Below are 20358 nucleotides of genomic sequence, written 5' to 3' on the forward strand. Positions count from 1 at the left end.
TACTTATGTTGTTTATCATAAATTTTGCTTGTTTGTCAATTGAAATTCCTTTCATTGATCTTCATTATCACCGGCACTTGTCTCAGAAATTTTTTTTCCTGTATACCTTAATAGAATATTCTTAATTATAACATATTATTTCATTATGCTGTATTCATTGTTATAATTGTTATAATGTACTGAAATATCCTTTGCCAATTATTGTAATTGTGTGTGTGTCAATAAAATATTTGTAATTTGTAATTGTATAATGATATGTTATAAGATAAGATAACTTTATTAGCACTAGTTAACACATTGACAATAATAAATGGTTATGGCAACAAAATACTGACAGACAAACTACAATAACATATGTAAGGAGTGACAGTGGATAAGTATGAGAAAAATATATAAAAATATAAAAAACATATAAATTATTTAAAAAAAGAAATCAAGTACCTTTTTATAATGAGTTTCTCACCAACAAGCATTCATTCAAATAGTTCACAACAATTTTTAATACTGTTGGGGAATTACTATATAGAATTGATATAAGCAAGTTATATGATAAAGAAGGTAATTTGTTGTTCAATAGAACATTATTTCATTTTTTAATGAGGTTATCTCTCACATATTTATAGGATGAACATTTTAAAAGAAAATGTAGTTCATCTTCAATGTCGCCATTAAATCGAATTATTGAGGTCTAGAAATATTTCAGGAGGTCACCGATTATTTATCAAGGATATCCTGAAACTCCTAAAATACAAAAAAATGAATAAATTCGCACCTGAAATTAACCACCGTAAGTTTTTTTTTTTGCTTTATTGTTCTGCTTATGCTGTATCGAATTCACGATAGAGTTTGTAAAAATGTGTTTTTACCATAAATATCTTTGGAATATTTTTGTATCAACTTTTCCATAATTCATCAAATGTTGCCCCATAGATCGTAGATCAATATCAAAACATTTTTTTGAGCCTAACTGTAGTTGGGTTTGTTTTTGTGTGTGTTTTTGTTTCTGCTGCTTTTTTAGTGAATGATATTGGTAAGGTCAGTGGCCACAGTATTAATTTTTGAGACTGTATTTATTTCAGAGTTATCTTTAAAAATGAGTTATATAAAATTAAAAGATAGACAGATGTGGTATGATTGCCAATGAAATAACTTTCCATTAGAGACCAAATGACATAGAAGCAAATATGGGTCATCGTACAGCCTTCGACAATGAGCAAAACGCATTCCGCATGCCCATAGAAAGCTATAAAAGGTCCCACATGACAAATGTTAAATAATGCAAACAAGAAAACTAACGGCCTGATTTAGGACAAAACAATGAACGAAAAACAAATATGATATACAGCAAACAAACGACAACCACTGACTATTACAGGCTTCTGATTTGGGACAGGCACGTATATAATGTGGTTGGTTTAACACATAAAAAATGTTTGCGGAAGCCCAACCCTCCCCTGACCTGCTAAAGTGGTGTGACAGCACAACATAAGAACTGACTATAAGAAAATCAGTTGATAAAAAGCTTGACTCATCAAATCGACACAAACCTATGGCAAACTATTTATACTAACTTCAAGATAGCTCATATAATATATAATATATCTTATATAATCTAGTTTTTATAAGATATCTTATATACTTTATAGGATATCTTATATACTTTATAAGTTAACGATATCTTATATATTTTATAAGATATCTTATATACTTTATAAGATATTTTATATACTTTATAAGATATCTTCTAAAGTTTATAAGATATCTTGTAAATAGATATAAGAAGATGTGGTATAAGTGCCAATGAGACAACTATATCCATCCAAGTCACAATTTGTAAAAGTAAACCATTATAGGTCAAAGTACGGCCTTTAACACGGAGCCTTGGCTCACACCGAACAGCAAGCTATAAAGGGCCCAAAAAATGAATAGTGTAAAACCATTATAAAGTTAATTAGATATCTTAAAAATATTTTTTATATAATATATCTTATATACTTGATAAGATATCTCATATAGTTTATAAGATATCTTATATAGTTTATAAGATATCTTATATAATTTATAATTTATAAGATATCTTATAAAGAAAATTGTATGCGATATCTTCTAAATTTTATGAGATATCTTATAAACTAAATAAGATATATTATTAACTTTATGAGATATCTCATATAATATATAAGATATCTTATATAATTTAGTTTTTATAAGATATCTGATATTTTATATGAGATATTTTATAAGATATCTTATATACCATATAAGATATCTTATATATAATATAACACATCTCATATAGTTTATAAGATATCTTATATACTTTATAAGATATCATCTAAAGTTTATAAGATATCTTATAAAGTATATAAGATATCTAATATAGTATATACGATATCTTATATAATAGATAAGATATCTCATATAGTATATATAAATATAAATTATATGAGGTATCTTATAAACTATATGAGATATCTCATTAAGTTTATGAGATATCTTGAAGTTAGAATAAAGTATAAGATATCTTATAAATATTTTTTTATATAAGATATCTTATATACTATATAAGATATCTCATATAGTTTATAAGATATCTTATATAGTTTATAAAATATCTTATATAATTTATAAGATATCTTATAAAGAAAATTATATGAGATATCTTATAAACTATTTAAGATATCTTATAAACTATATAAGATACCTTATAAACTATATGAGATATCTTATAAAGTTTATTAGATATCTTGAAGTTAGAATGAATAGTAAAACGGCTTGGCGTACAAACCACTGAAAAAAATTAACAAAAAGACTTACGGTACAAAGTATACAGATCTGAAAGTACTCGCAGTTACCATTTACCGAGAGCCAATAACAAGTTATAATAAGAATTATGTATTTAGACTAACATATCAATCATTATCATCTCGTCCTGAATATGCATGAAATATTTACCACTGGACGTTATGCAACCAGCAATCAATCAATCAATCATTATCATGTCTATTTATAATGACAATAACGCTTCCTGAAATAATGTCTCAGCGACCATATTTATCTTACTGGCATTAGCTAAACATCACTTCTTTTGGAAAGGAGTTTCATTACAAATATGTATAATTATTATTTTCTTTCTCAATATATAATAATAAACCTAATATCAACATGCACATTTGCATTATTTTTTATATAGAGTAATAATTTAATTTTGGATGTAACGCGTCTTCTGATTGGCTGACGTTGTTTTGTGCTCATAGACATAATTTTGCCATGTGACCGTGACGTCATCAACGTTTTTTCATGATTTGCTCCGGTTTAAAATGGAATTTAGAATTAAATTATAAGAAACGACTGTAATATTTTTTCTGTCTATTCGAAATAACATAAAAAATGTGGTGCACACTTAAAATAACCCGCGTAAGTGTGCACCACATTTTTGATGTTATTTCTTCATAGACAGAAAAAATATTACAGTCATTCCTTAAATATACAAGCGTAAGCTGCTTAAATATTTACTTAAGAAAGTGTATATATTTCTTGATTTTATTGAATGTTATTAGTGTTATTCTCAAATAATAATGTTATTGCCATGTCAAATGTTAATGTCCTTCGGGGTCCTAAATAGGAATAAATATCCTTCTTCTTACTTTAATTAATGGTACAATGATCAGATAAGGTAGGTTTGAAAAGCTTCTGCCAGTGGTGGTTATAATCTCCTTGTAGACAAAATAAGATTATATTAATTATGATAAATGAAGTGTACTTCAAACTGGTGGAATGTGTCCAAATTAAACCACTTAAATTTGTGATAACTTTGCTGAATGTCATAACACAGTTTGTAATACAACGTAATAATCTAAAAAGTACGTTTTTCTGTTGTTAAAACCATACAGACTAAGATAATTACCCTTATTCACAGGCACTTGTTTCTGAAAAAAATACCTATGTGTTATCAAAATATATATAGGTCGGTTTTTTCAGAGAAAGTCATTTGATAATAAAATACTAAAAAGGATCATAAATTATATTCAAATCTTAGTTAACAACAGATATTTTGTTTAGATAATGAAGACAGGCACTTGTCTCAGAAAAAAAATTTCATGTATACCTTAATATAAAATCCTTTTGATATTTAAAATTTGTTTAAAACACATTCAAGAGAGAATTAAAGATACAGCCTTTCAAAAGCCAGAGACTGACATCAATCAAAATAAAAAATTAAACTTTTTTAATATACTATATAAACCAAATAAAAGACCCTCATATGTTGATTATTGTAAATCCAAATGTGATAGATCAACATTATGTAAATTAAGGATAAGTGCTCATATTTTATCTATTGAAAGAGGGCGATATTTAAAAATACAAAAGCAGAGTAGGATATGTCTTTGCTGCAACAAGGAGCACACATATAATCAGTCAAAATTGTTCATTAAATGTCATGATTAAATCGATTTCATGACACCCTTAAACCGATTTCATGATATTCTTCAATCGAATTGTGGAGGTCATGAAATAGTTGTGGATCTCCATAAACATTAACGGATATCCTGAAATTGAATTGTAGAGGTCCTGAATTATTTGTTCATAAAATTTGATGCAACATGAAGTGTAGTCAGTCAGCTCTCTTAAAATGTTTCAAGAAGCTTTTTAGTACCTGTCAAAGCTCCGATATACATCTTACAAGCTGAACAGATGGTTATATAACACCATAACACAAAACAAACGATAATGTTCATGACATATCGTTCAATAAGCAAATTATTTCATTGTTTTTTTAAACATTGTTGAATTCTCGTCTTGATATTTATCATCAAAGATGAGTGTCAAATTGCGTTAAAAAGGGAAAGCAAGAATGTCTGCCAATTTGTTTGTTTAAAAACCAATTAATGATTGTAGGTAATGGTAGACAGTGTGCCTGGCTGCTTTGTTGATTTTCAGAAAGAAATTTCACTGTTTAGAAATAAGCGTTGGATATCTTGATTTTTATAAAAGTATGTAGAACCGAGCAAATCTGTAATCGACAATGTTGATATTAGTTTTTTTTTAAAAGTTTGTTAGTGCCAGCACACAACTCTAATGTTGAAAAGGAAAGATGTCAGTGTATTCCTTGACCCCAGAGAGCTTGTCCCAGTTGCTCCAGCTCAGGAGTTGAAGATAAATTACATTTTCTTTTAAATTGTCCTTCACTAAATAATGAGAAAATAACTATTACTGTGTGCTAGGGAATATTGTGCTAACTTTAATAAATTGATTAACAAAGATCAGTTTATTTTGTTAACGAAGAATGAAAATAAGTATATCTTGTTTGAAATAAGTGCTTTTAAAAAACAATAAAAAATATCCTCATAATTTATCCCATACCAGTAGTCTTTATTTTTCTATGATTTTTTCTCAGAGCATTTGAACAAGTTGTACTAGAGGCTGCAGCCATATCCTAATAAATTTTGCACTAAATTTTAACAATACACTTTAGACTGTCCTATGGACCTTCCATTGGTTACTTTTTCATTTGGATAACTGTTTACTATTATTGTCCATATGTGCATCATCTATGAGGAGAACTAGACTTGAATATTGGTGTATACAGTGTTAAGTGCTTCACTATTTGTATATATGTTTATTTGGTTGAGTGCCTCTTAAGCATCTGCCCTTAGTGACTCGAATTAGATAACTCACCTGTGTACGAATTGTTTGGTAGTGCATGAACCAATTATGTACAGGTTTTTTTTTATATTCAAATGGGTAATGTCTAAAAAGCTAGATGCCTTAAATAAAAAAAACTATAGACAATTAAGCTTTCTTCCAAATAATACCTACTGTGTTTGAAAAAAAAACCCTCTGGAAAACAGTTTTCTGCTCTAGGGTCGGGTTGTTGTCTCTTTGACACATTCCCCATTTCCATTCTCAATTTTATTAAAAGTCACATAAATGTTTATGCCCTTTATATCAAAAAGGACAAGGCTGTCAAACAGTGCTTGAAAAGCATATTGAGGACAGGATAAAGGCATTGAATCAAAATAAGTACGTGACAGCCATTTAAATGAGCATATGACGAGCATTTAAATGAGTGCGTGACAGCCATTTAAATGAGTATGTAACGAGCATTTAAATGAGTACGTGACAGCCATTTAAATGAGTATGTGACAGCCATTTAAATGAGTACCGGTATGTGACAGCCATTTAAATGAGTATGTGACGGCCATTTAAATGAGTATGTGACAACCATTTAAATGAGTCAACAGCCTTTAAATATCTTCCTCATTGATTTTTATTAGCTAAATCATTTGCTTCATTGTGAGTACCTCAACTGTTTCTCTTAACTGACTATTAATCTAGCTGTAGACAGTTTATAAAAATTGGCTTTGTACTTAGTAATTGGGAGAACATTAGAAAGAGGTTACCCTAGGATCTGGTTATAAAAAAGTGTTCACTTTGATTTTGAAAACATTGCATTTTCTTTTATGATTATGCTAACAATATCTTGTTCTTTACATATCAGATCCAAATTATGACAACCTTTGAACAGGAATGTGCAGGGGCGGATCCAGCCATTTATAAAAGGGGGTTCCTAACCCAGGATAAAGGGGGGGGGGGGGGGGGGGGGGGGGGTTCCAACTATATGTTCCCATTCAAATGCATTGATCGTCAAAAACAAAGGGCCGGGTTCCAAACCCCGGACCCCCCCCCCCTTTATCCTGGGTTAGGAACCCAGTATAATCAAGGTACAAATTTGATATCTTATTAGAATGGGAATACCTGCAACATGCATTTATTGCTGTGTGTTTCTTTATTCTACATTGACTAGAGGTATAGTGGGAGGGTTGAGATTTCACAAAACATGTTTAACCCCGCCGCATTTTTGCGCCTGTCACAAGTCAGGAGCCTCTGGCCTTAGTTAGTCGTGTATGTTTTTTAATTCTAGTTCATTTATATGTTTTGGAGTTTAGTATGACGTCCATTTTCACTGAACTATTTTATTTAGGGGCCATCTGAGGACCACCTGCGGGTGCGGGATTTTCTCGCTGCGTTGAAGACCCATTGGTGGCTTTCGGCTGTTATCTGCTCTTTGGCCGGGTTGTTGTATCTTTGACATATTCCCCATTTCCATTCTCAATTTTATTCTGTCAGCAGCATCCATATCACATATTACTTACAAATGATGACGACGAGGTTTTTTTTAACAACCTTCACTACCCATGAGGGTCTAAGTTCACGGTCGTATACAAATGAGCATTCCTTTTAAAGCTTGCTATGTGGTATGGGTTTTGCTCATTGTTGAAGACCATACAGTGATCTTTAGTTGTTTAAAACTTCTACATTATTTGGTCTCTGGTGGAACATTTTCTCATCAGCAATCATATCACATCTTATTTTTATGTTCAATTTTCAAATATAATGGACAATAACCATAATTAATGACAAAGCTATGTCAGACTTATCAATGTATAGTCAGCATCATTAATGACGAAGCTATGTCAGATTTATCAATATTTAGTCAGCATCATTAATGACCAAGCGATGTCAGATTTATCAATGTATAGTCAGCATCATTAATGACCAAGCTATGTCAGATTTATCAATGTATAGTCAGCATCATTCATGGCCAAGCTATGTCAGATTTATCAATGTATAGTCAGCATCATTAATGACAAAGCTATGTCAGATTTATCATTGCATAGTCAGCATCATTAACGACGAAGCTATGTCAGATTTGTCATTGTATAGTCAGCATCGTTAACGACGAAGCTATGTCAGATTTATCAATGTATAGTCAGGATCATTAATGGCGAAGCTATGTCAGATTTATCATTGTATAGTCAGCATCGTTAATGACGAAGCTATGTCAGATTTATCAATGTATAGTCAGCATCGTTAATGACGAAGCTATGTCAGATTTATCAATGTTTAGTCAGCATCATTAATGACGAAGCTATGTCAGATTTATCAATGTATAGTCAGCATCATTAATGACCAAGCTATGTCAGATTTATCAATGTATAGTCAGCATCATTAACGACGAAGCTGTGTCAGATTTATCAATGTATAGTCAGCATCATTAATGATGAAGCTACTGTGTCAGATTTATCAATGTATAGTCAGCATCATTAATGACCAAGCTATGTCAGATTTATCATTGTATAAGTCAGCATCATTAATGACCAAGCTATGTCAGATTTATCAGTGTATAGTCAGCATCATTAATGACCAAGCTATGTCAGATATATCAATGTATAGTCAGCATCATTAATGACCAAGCTATGTCAGATTTATCAATGTATAGTCAGCATCATTAATGACCAAGCTATGTCAGATTTATCATTGTATAGTCAGTATCATTAATGACCAAGCTATGTCAGATTTATCAATGTATAGTCAGCATCATAAATGACCAAGCTATGTCAGATTTATCAATGTATAGTCAGCATCACTAATGACCAAGCTATGTCAGATTTATCAATGTATAGTCAGCATCATTAATGACCAAGCTATGTCAGATTTATCAATGTATAGTCAGCATCATTAATGACCAAGCTATGTCAGATTTATCAGTGTATAGTCAGCATCATTAATGACCAAGCTATGTCAGATTTATCATTGTTTAGTCAGCATCATTCAAGCTATGTCAGATTTATCAGTGTATAGTCAGCATCATTAATGACCAAGCTATGTCAGATTTATCATTGTATAGTCAGCATCATTCAAGCTATGTCAGATTTATCAATGTATAGTCAGCATCATTAATGACCAAGCTATGTCAGATTTATCAATGTATAGTCAGCATCATTAATGACCAAGCTATGTCAGATTTATCAGTGTATAGTCAGCATCATTAATGACCAAGCTATGTCAGATTTATCATTGTATAGTCAGCATCATTAATGACCAAGCTATGTCAGATTTATCAATGTATAGTCAGCATCATTAATGACCAAGCTATGTCAGATTTATCATTGTATAGTCAATATGTCAGATTTATCAATGTATAGTCAGCATCATTAATGACGAAGCTATGTCAGATTTATCAATGTATAGTCAGCATCATTAATGACCAAGCTTTGTCAGATTTATCAATGTATAGTCAGCATCATTAATGACCAAGCTATGTCAGATTTATCATTGTATAGTCAATATGCCAGATTTATCAATGTATAGTCAGCATCATTAATGACCAAGCTATGTCAGATTTATCAATGTATAGTAAGCATCATTAATGACCAAGCTATGTCAGATTTATCAATGTATAGTCAGCATCATTAATGACCAAGCTATGTCAGATTTATCAATGTTTAAGTCAGCATTCTCTTCTACTTGATACTGAAATAAATTAATCCCAATAATAAACTGATTTATAATTAAAAGTTTTCATGACAAATTCATTCAGATAAAAAACATAGGTACATACTTCTTAAGTAGATTCACACTATAATGCTGTGGAATGTGGATTACAAATCCTGAAACACATTAAACAAATAATATCAAGAAAAAGAAATGAGCAAAAACAATAAGTCAAAACAATAGAAAAACAATTACTATATGAGAACACTAACAGCAATAATCAGTCTCACATCTATGTTTCAGTCCTTATATAAATATATGTGTGTGGGGTTTCCTTTTAAGGCAATGTCTAGTTCATATCAAATTATTCAATTTATAAAAATACTTTAAGGCAATAGCTAATATGTGAACAATGCTTTCAAAGTCCATCTTGTATAATCAAAAATATAATTTATAATAATCCATGTCAACATGTATAACATATTGAAAATCACAGTAAACAAATTAAAAATAAATAGTTTAAAGTAGAGAATCAGCAAAAGCTCACTAATATCTAATCAAAAATTTCAAGAAGGAGGTATTTGTCTACCCTGACTCACTCCAATACTAAATGTTCTATGAATTATCAAAAATATATTAAATAATATCCGATTATTGAATCCATCATGTAAGGGAATGGATTTGTATAAGCTTTGTCTTTGTCCAATCTCATTGTTAAAATGTATGTTCGATATTTGAACAACAAAATACTTTGAATTGAAAAAAAAAATCTATAGAAAACAGCATGTGTTATAACACCTGTAACATGACTGATATAAGAAGAATTGTTTTACCGTTATGGTGCCAAAGTTACTGTAACAAAGACATTAATTAGTCTTTTTAAAACTTATAATTCCAATACTTTGAAAAATCTTGCTATAACATATTGAAAATCGCAGTAAACAAATTAAAAATAAATTATTTAAAGAAAAAAATACGCAAAAGCTCACTAATATCTACTTATCATATATAAAAAATTTCAAGGAGTTATCGGCGACACCTGACTCACTACAAGAATAAATGTTCTATGAATTATCAAAAATATAGTAGATAATATCAGATTATTCAATCCATCGTGAAAGGGAATGGATTTGAATAAGCTTTGTCTCTGTCCAATCCCTTTGTTAAATTGTACATTTGATTTTTGAACAACAAAATGCTTTTAATTGAAAAAAAATCATTAGAAAACAACATGTGTTATAACATGACTGATATAAGAAGAATTTGTTTACCATTATAGTGCCAAAGTAACTGTTACAAAGACACATTAATTAGTCTTTTTAAAACTAATAATTTAAATACTTTGAAAAATCTTGCAACACTTTTGAAAAAAGCTAAATGCTGTAGAGAGGAAGTTTTGTCACTGTGACTTTATGAAAAATATATAATCTATATAAAAAATTAATTTATTACAAATACTGGTCTATTACAAACATTTTACAAACTAATTAGATATATATATATATATGTATAATATGGGTGTGTTTTATTGTTTAATATATGTTACTATTAAAGTGTAGTTGAAATTATAAATTGTGAATTTATAAATGTATCGTGGGCTGGAGGCCTGTTTTTGTACAATAAACTTGATTTGGTTCGATTTGGTTTGATTTAACATGACAACATGATTATCACTTGAAAATTATAACATGTTTACCTCCACAAATTACATCTTTGAGCTCTGTTTTCAAAGTCAACTTTCTAAACAGCTGAGTGCCACAATGAAAATTCAACCAATTCCGTTATCATCCACATTATTCATGTGTTATCTTTATTTTATCATCCTTATTATGCATGTGATATTTTGACTATGCATGTGATATTTTGACTATGCATGTGATATTTGCAGCTGGATGTTAAGCAAAGGTAACTCAATCAAGAAGTTTTCAATCAATTTCCATTTTCTCCATCATTTTCAGCTAGTTTGACTATTTGCCTTGAATTTGAATGTTATGTCTAAGTTCTTTATTTATGAATTCTTCACAGAAAACATTCATTGAAACATTATATAATAAAACAGTATACAAGTTAAAATTTTTGTTTTATATTCTACCTCATAACCATGAAAATCAAATGCATCCTAAAAAAAAAATTTAGCATTAAGAAAGGGAGGTAATTTTAATTTTCACTGACTAGAGGTCAAGTTCACGTAAAGTATAGGTTGAACTCCAATTGACTAAAGAAAATTCAAAAATTCCATTTTGGAGCTGTTCTAATAAAGTTGAAGTCATATTTCTCAGGTAAACCAACATGAGACTGTTTATAGACATCTGACCAGACAAACACAGGTAAATCTGTTCCTCGAGTTGGTCCATTAATGATATCTGCTGTGAAATTCTTTGCCATGGCAAGGTTTGAAACCTACAATATACAGAGAAAAATGAATTAAACTTGTTATATGGTAAGTAACTCATTAAAAAAAAATATTTTCCATGTTTCATTTGAAAAAAATATTTGTGATCAAGGAGGAGATGATAGATATCTCTTATACTGCTTCTTTTGGAATTAAAGACCAAACCAATTATGAATACATAGAGATGTGGGTATGCATCAAATTCAGACAAAGACATAAGAAATCCACAGGCCAAAGTATGGCCATTTTAACAATCCAGAGCAAGCTCTAAATAGCTTCAATTTATGTAGGTTTTATGGACAACCACAGGCATCAGTAAAATAGTATTTAATAAGACTGTATCAATGACTTCAATGATTTGTGCTTAATGTTGAGTGTCAAATATTGAATGTATATTCAGGATGATTATATGATCATGTAAAACCAATACAGACTGCATTAATAGACCAACACAGGCTAAAAGGAGTTTTTAACATTCTGGCTTAAATGGCTACATGAAATATCTTCAGATAATTAGTTCATATATAAAGACTTGATTATATATATGTTATATTAGATTAATATAAGAGTCAATCTTTAGAGCCTAATTTTCATTCAAACTTATACATGTGTTGGTAAAACAATTTTACTTGCAACATTCAAGTCAATTTTATGAAAATTTTTCAAACAATACTGAAGGTTGTTGAAATTGAAACTCAGATATGTTTGCAAAACCACCTAAAACAATCTGTTTCATCTCAATAATATCAATTTAAAAACACTACATACATTCAAATAGCTCTAGATTCAATCATCATTGATTTAATCTCAATTTAGCAAAATAGTAAATTTCATTTTAATCAGATCTTAAATGAACAGGAACAACAACTGTATTAGATTGGATGTGAAATCAAAAGAACTCTATACTGCTTAAATAAATCCTTGACTGAAGATAAAAATGTGTAATTTCTGGTAATATTACCTTTGTATCATAACAACCATCTGGACGAGGATTCTCTTTCTTTAGATCACCACGGCAACAGATTGCATTACAGGAATCTCCTTCTGAGTAAGGATCATTCTTGTAATCTGTAAACATATTTTTTTTATAATTGTAATAGAATTTCTAAATTTAAAAACTCTGTAACAATAATGATTTTTAATTGCTGTTTATTTGATTTTTTTCATTATAAATTATATTCTATGCGACTGTCATACAAGTGAGAGGTTTATCTAGCTATAAAACCAGGTTTAATCCACCATTTTCTACATAAGGAAATGCCTGTACCAAGTCAGGAATATGACAGTTGTTTTCCATTCATTTGAGGTGTTTGAGCTTTTGATTTTGCCATTTGATTAGGGACTTTCCATTTTTAATTTTCTTTGGAGTTCAGTATTTTTGTTACCGGTATTTTACTTTTTTTTTTTTATACATATGCTTTATAATTAAATCACTAATTGTATTTATTCGTTCTTCTCATTGAATACAATTTATCACAAATATATTCTCAGTTTATGGTAGACCTATTGCAATTCTATAATAATTCTATAAAAGTAAAAATCTTGTGAAACTGTATAAACATCTGTCTGTTGTTTATTTTTGCCATTGGTTTGCTGTTTTTGGGTTGGTTTTTTTTACATATAAACCTAATATTTCCTTTTATTCAATTAGTAAATTATTTTTTTATGTTTTTTACACATTTAAATGAAAAAAGTAAAATTGGCAATACCATTGTATCTCATTATTTTCTTCATTGACATCAGATCAACAACCTTTCCTTCATCTCGACGGAAGATCTTGGCTCTTGGAGCAAGTTGATATGAGAACTCTGTTCCATGCTGGGCCACATAGGCAGGATACCCGCTCATATTGTATATTTCTTCGAAGAATGGCACATTGTAGGATGGCCAGTAACCTAAACAGATATGGAAAAAATGTATATACTCTTTTTTTTCAACATTATTTGTAGAGTATCAATTTAAGTACTTCTTATTACATTACTCATTTTATTTATTGTTATTCACCGCTGATGATTTATTGTCATTCAACGCTGATGATACAATCATTCAATTTTGTTTGTAATTATAACATGTGTATATATCTCTTAATTACTGATGCTATTACATATACATTTGTAACATGAATTCTATACGCCATATTTCTTTTAAATAAAAGTCTATTTATTATATTACATTGGAGTTCGGATAAAGAATAATTCTAGTAATTAACAAAATACAGATTTTCTACAGGTTTGTATGCAGAATTTGTAAGTACCATGAAATCAAGTAGCCACGAAAGTTAATTGTTTTGTCGATCCACAGAAATTGGTAACCACCAAGAAATAAAAGAATCCACAATATATTGAATTTAACTTCAGATATCAAAAACTTGTGAGGGGAAAAAGTTTTCTTTTCAACAAAACTTTGATAGTTATTATAAGATGCTGTATACTAAGACATCAAAATTAAATGTCCAAAGATAAAAACAAATATTCTGTGATTAATATTAAGCATCTTATTTGACTAGAAGATTGCACCATATAATTATTCTCCAAGTTACACAGAATTTTATTGTATGAAAAGAGGAACTTAATAGCAAAAACAGTAAAAATCATTCAGAAATTAACTGAAAATTAATTATTCAGAAAAAAAAAACCTTAAAAAACACTAAAATCTGGATGACCAATTTTGTTTGAATGGCACTTCAAAGAAAGTTGTTTATTCTAAACAATCATCTCCCAATGTCACATCTCTCTACATAAATCTAATAAGATCATGTTACCTGTTCGTAGAATACTAGTAGTATCAGCTGATTTGACAAGGGAAGGAATCTGCTCGACAACCCAGAGGGCATCATCATCGATAGATTTACCGAGTGATATTTTCTTCATATCAAGTATCATGTACTGGTTGTTATAAGTACCTATACAAAAAAATAAATAATGCATTCAGATTTTAAGATTTTTAGATTTTTCATGATGATTTCTATAAAAAAAAACCTGATTATGCCTGAAAATGTAGCTTATGTGAAATGTCATTACTTAGTGTTCTAAAACATTTACCCTATATGTATATCTACATATCTGAAAATTGGTAAAACCATAAATTAAGAGATTTTTCATGTTCATAAAATTTCAATCGTCAATGTTCACAATACCCTCCAACTCACCAGAATTGTACAAAGAGAAGACATCTGCCCATTGTTTACCAGAGGATGCCATCATATTAGCCACTCTGACTCGTTGCCATGCCAACAAAGATTGTGGTTGTACAAGTTTATACAGAGTTTGGTTGAAGACATTATTGGTTGTCTGTAACATGACCATATTACTGCTCATTAAGTAAAAATCATCTAATGACTCCAGGAAACCTGAAAATAAAAACCAGAGTATTTGACTTATATGCCACAAAATCAGTAGTAGATTACAATGTACCCTCATTTTGACTGTAACTCTTTAATATATGCTCTGATGGTTAGATTATCCAGATAGATCTGAAACATTCACGATTGGTCAAATTTATGGATAAGTGTCAATGATATATTTTAAATTTATCTGAGAGTTTAAAAAGATTGAGTACTATACATAAATTTAATCAAAGATTGTAATTTGTGAAAACTGTAACAGGACTATAGGCCCTTTGTAGCAGAGTTTTTTTTACCTAACATCACTGAAGAGACATTAATTGTCGAAATTCGGATATGGTGTACAAATTTTTGCACCTCATGTTTGCTGTATACCATCTTTTCCGCAAGTTTATTGTTTTGTGTTTGGTAATAAATTAATAATAAGATCTATTTTGTTACATCTTGTGATCCGTTTATTTGGCAATTGCCAATGGCAGTCAGCAGGGTTTAAGAACATCAGTTGTTCGACCTACTAGTCAAATGTGTTTTGTTAAAATATACTTTTTCACTCATTTGGTCTTTTGGAAAATGTTGTTTGTGCTGTTTTTAGACCCCTCTACCAAGAAATTTGTTTTGCATGCACACATATAAAAATTGCAGTTTTTATCCAACACAATCATAGGTTTGAACGTTGTTTTCAATTTAGACTCGCCTATATGAAGGTATATACATGTATAGGTAAAACAAATATGAGACAAGCTAGGGCCTGTGGATCGACACTTGATGAATATTGAGATTATTGTAATCTTTGCTAGCAATAATTTACTACAAAAGTAACCATTTCACATTAATTAATCTAGCATTTATATTGGCAGAGAATTGTACATTTGTAATTTAAAAAATGTGGATAAATATTTTCTCTTGCTCCCTCCCAATATCAAATAAGCTTGCTTGCTCCCTTCCAATATTAAATCAGATTGATTGCTATTAACAATAAGATAACATTAGGCCTACACAGATTGCAGTTAGGTTACCGTAATCATCCTTGTATAAGTTTTATGGAATGAAACAGATCTAAGATCTATATAATAATGTGTTTGAACCTAATCACTATGCCTTTTTCTTGAGCTTAAGATTTTACCTGGATAACTTAAGATTTTACCTGGATAACTTGAAAATGAAATCTTTTTAGCTGATGAAGCTGAATCTTTTACATTAAAGTTGTAATGTTTAAATATTCTCATTGTAGCCTGGTACTCAAACCAACTGGAATGTGACATAAAAATATCTTCGTAGGCTCCTAAAACCTGAAATTAAGTTATTTTAGAATTATTCTCATTGTAACTTAGCTGGTACATATATAAAACCAACTCAAAGTAGGTCTAAGAGTGAAGACTGATTCAATATTGGGTGATGATAAGAACCATAAGTTTTTGTCGGTACCAACTATATAAAGAAAGTCTTTATATCTAAAAATGTGATCAAATAAAAATTAACTAAGTAATCTTATAATGATAACTTTTTTGTAATGAAATCTTGTGTAATCACATGATTATATTGTTTTTTTTCAAAGGCATCTTTATAGAGTTTTTAATGAATTAAATATATTATTTCTTCACACACATTTTGTTCAAAATTTGAAAATATCTTAAAGGAATATTTTTTCAGGGGTTTAAATAAGTGTGAGTTCGAGGTCTGTGACCTGTTTTTTCAGCTGGTAGGGCGGGCACCTTTGATTTTTGAATTGCAAAAGTCAAGGACCTCCCATCTTTTACATTGATGCTTTTTACAGGACTAATGAATTTTTAACAAGGGTTTTTCACTTGAAAATTCAAGTGGTCCAAGCCCTTTTCATTATTAAAGGCACATTAATTTGAACATCTGATTTTCGTCAACATTTAAGACTGAGTAAATACTCTTACAAAGGCTTTGATTCAATAGTATACCTTAATTAGGGCTGAACACATGCCTGTTCGTTGAACATATACCCTAGCTTCAGCTGGAGTAAAAGCTCTCCAGTTTGGTATAGAGGCAGGGTTTAATGCCTTCACTAAATCTATTAAATCTCCTGCTCCATTCAACACTTGGAATGCAAATATTTCTAAATCCTAAAACAGAATAAACTAATAATCATAAAAATACAAATATCTTATTGTTTTCTTGTTTTTTTCAGTCTGTTATTTTTATTTCCAAGTTTTTGAGACGGAGTGATTCATGGCTTGCTATATTGTATTTACACTTGTATAACCCACATTTCTTTTTATTCATATATAGGGGTGCGTAACTTAAAAATATATGTTTCATAATGGATGCAAGTTGTTAAATAGAAGCCATGCTTACTAATTGTTTATCACATTAGCAATCAGCAGGTCCACATTGTCAATGTTTTCCATGATGTCACATTGGCCAAATCAAAATAATACAATGAACTTTACACAATAAAAACAAAATCTATTTTATTTCACTAAATAGAAAAAAGAGGAAAGGCTAGAAACATCACATGTCAAATAGAAATTCACAACGACTTAAAAAGGTTTTAATCAGAATTTTTTTAGGGAAATGAGACATCACTAAAAATAAATATGTTACCTGTTCAGCAGTAGCTTTATATCCATCAACCAATCCATCATACTGTGCTATCACCATGGCAACATGTCTCCATAATGGATCTTTTGGTGTATTGCTCTCTATTTGCTTTCTCATCCATTTATCTTGAGTTTTGAGAAATTCTTTGAGATCTGTGACAACTTTTGTAGATATACCAGTCAGGAAAATATCCTTAATGTTTAGGTAATGTTGGTAGATTCGCCTAAAAAAGAACAACAAATATTTACAACACTTTTATTGCTGCAGGGGTCGTATTAAGGGCAAACAGTTTTACCTAAAATTTATAAAAATGTATATGTTGAATATTGAATAATATTATGAAACGCCCTGATCTTTATAGATAACTAAAAACATAATGTAATCATACTATTACATGGTACAGCTGACCTGTCCAAGATAAACTTACGGAGCTGTGAGTACTCCCTCCATATAACCAGCAGCATACATTATGTCTATATCATCAGCTGGTTTTCCATTGCCTGAAATAATATCTAGGATCCCCCATCCTGTCTCCATCAATGTATCATTGTATACTGCCACAGCTGTTGAGTGAGTGTAATCCAGTACACCTTTCTTATAAGTACACTTTTTGGCTGAACAATACACACTTCCATAATTGTACTCTCCTGAAAGTAAAATATAACATTAAGAAAATCAATAATTGCGCATCAATGCTAACATGGCTAAATAATTGGTCTTTAAGTTTGCATTTTATCGAATATTGAAAGGCTGATGAAAAACAATCAGTCACAAGATGTGAAAGGAGATGTGGGAACATACAGCAACCTTCAACCCTGTCATACAAAAAAAAAACCTTTAAAGACCATGCAGATCAATACAAAAGTTGATATTTTTCTGACATTGACCTAATATTGATTTTATACTGCAGCTAAATACTGCAACAATTAAATTTCTAAAAATATGAAAAATCATAACACAAAAATAAAACATTATTTTCTGTATTTTAAAGTCATATGAAACTTATCAAATTTAAAAAAAAGTTGAATATGTTTTATACACTTAAATGGCTAAGTTTTAGAATATAACTAGTGTACATGAACTTTTTTAAAAAGAAAATTCTTTATTATATAAAAATCTTCATAAATGTACTGCTATTGAATAATTGTCTTCCTGAACACTAAGTGGCAGATTTTTTCCCATATGCAGAGTGACCATATCTAAGAGAACACTCTTTAGAACTTGAGCCACCGCACAGTGCAAGTGCGAGGGGAAAACTGTGATGAATAAATGTAAACAAATGTGGACTGGAAGGTAAATTAACAACTGACTCTTCAAGAAAAAATATAATACAGCAAATAATTTAACAACTGTTAAGGAAAAGTTTCAATAACAAATGGGAACACATGGAAAACACAAAAAAAATATCATGGCTCTATCAATTCACTTATTTGTCATGTGCTCCACATGATCTGTGTTGTTTGTTTATCAATGTCATGATCCGGTAAACTTTGGCAACAAACTTGAAAGTTAATTAGCTTGGGATCAACAATCACTGAATGAAATATTATTTGTCAATAATAGATTATAGATTTGTAATAAATATAAAAAACGTGCAAACAGGACTTAGGTTAGTCAGAGACATATATACACATGTGTCTCTGGTTTTAGTATATATGCATACATTGGTTCAATAATTTGGAAATTTTAATTTACATAACATAAAATTTCAAGAAACTCGTTTCATATGACTTTAACAACCACATATCAAATTAGTAAGAAAAATGACATGACATGAAATTAACATAGCATGAATTATGACTTTGTTACTACATGACTTAATTAGTATCAAAGATGAAGAATCATTCACCAAAGGGCATTAACAAATTCTAAACATAATAAATACATGATCTTATTACCACAAGAGACACTGTAGCAAAATACCACAACAAGAACAAATGTTAATGTAATATCCATCCTGTAATACTGTATGCAGCAAAATGAAAGTACTTTATAATGTCATGATCACATGATAGTCATGTGTTTTTTACTGAGGTACAGGAAAGATTTTATTTTCTGGATTTGTAAAAACTGAATTACAGCAAACAAGTCTTACGTATATTTTTTTATTGTCAATATTACATAAAGATATAATTCAACAGAACATGTATACAATTGTGTATATATTACAATATTACAAGTGCTATATTGCATCAAGAATCCGAATCCGGAAAAATAACTTTTCCGTCCGTGTTAGATACTAATTTTATCTATCCATTTGCTTTGTCCTTCCCGCGAAACATCTGCAACAATGCGTCAAAATAGACCCAAGAAAAGACAAAAAGACAAACAGAAACATGAAGATAATCAAACAGATGCATCTCAGGCAGACAGAGAGATGTTTCTACAAGCCTTTGAAAGTAAATAATATTGTTTAACGTTATTGTTTTGTTGTAAAATTGATGATTTTTTTTTGTCTCGTGCAGGTATCTGTCTCTGTCACTCTTTGTTTCCTGTTTATTTTGATATTTATGTATATGGATACTTATTTCATGATATCATCCAAAACGATTTGCTCGGTTCATGCTTTATTTAACCGCATTGGTAAATCCACAGTTTTATTGCTCTATTGGCTATTGTCCTTTACAAATTATCTCCCTTTGAATGTTACTGGCCTCAGACCACAATTATTCTTCCCATTGGTTACAATGCATTTTTTGGTAAAAGTCTTATTGAATTAAAAAAATTGCACCGCTTCAAACATGAAATAAATTTACCTGCTTATAGACCATTATTA

At 29.9% G+C, this 20358-nt stretch overlaps 2 protein-coding genes across 2 annotated transcripts in view; one reads left to right on the top strand and one right to left on the bottom strand.

Annotated features, from left to right (window-relative positions):
• Positions 1-9336: 9336 nt before the first annotated feature.
• Positions 9337-19607, bottom strand: LOC127710078 (phospholipase B-like 1). The gene is made up of 10 exons (XM_052215816.1): positions 19481-19607; positions 18010-18229; positions 17586-17805; positions 16943-17104; positions 16159-16303; positions 14820-15020; positions 14433-14573; positions 13381-13566; positions 12633-12739; positions 9337-11679 (listed from the first exon to the last, which is right to left on the bottom strand). The coding sequence occupies exons 1-10, from the start codon at positions 19536-19538 to the stop codon at positions 11506-11508; spliced, it is 1614 nt and encodes a 537-aa protein (XP_052071776.1). The 5' UTR covers positions 19539-19607; the 3' UTR covers positions 9337-11505.
• Positions 19608-19818: 211 nt separating this feature from the next.
• Positions 19819-20358, top strand: part of LOC127710076 (polycomb protein suz12-like) — a 30101-nt gene continuing 29561 nt past the window's right edge. The window contains exon 1 of the mRNA XM_052215815.1: positions 19819-19981. Coding sequence (XP_052071775.1) covers positions 19873-19981 — 109 coding nt within the window. The 5' untranslated portion in view covers positions 19819-19872. The remainder of the gene's footprint in view (positions 19982-20358) is intronic.

The sequence above is a fragment of the Mytilus californianus genome, unplaced genomic scaffold (genome assembly GCF_021869535.1).
Source record: "Mytilus californianus isolate M0D057914Y unplaced genomic scaffold, xbMytCali1.0.p SCAF_7, whole genome shotgun sequence".
NCBI lineage: Eukaryota > Metazoa > Mollusca > Bivalvia > Mytilida > Mytilidae > Mytilus > Mytilus californianus.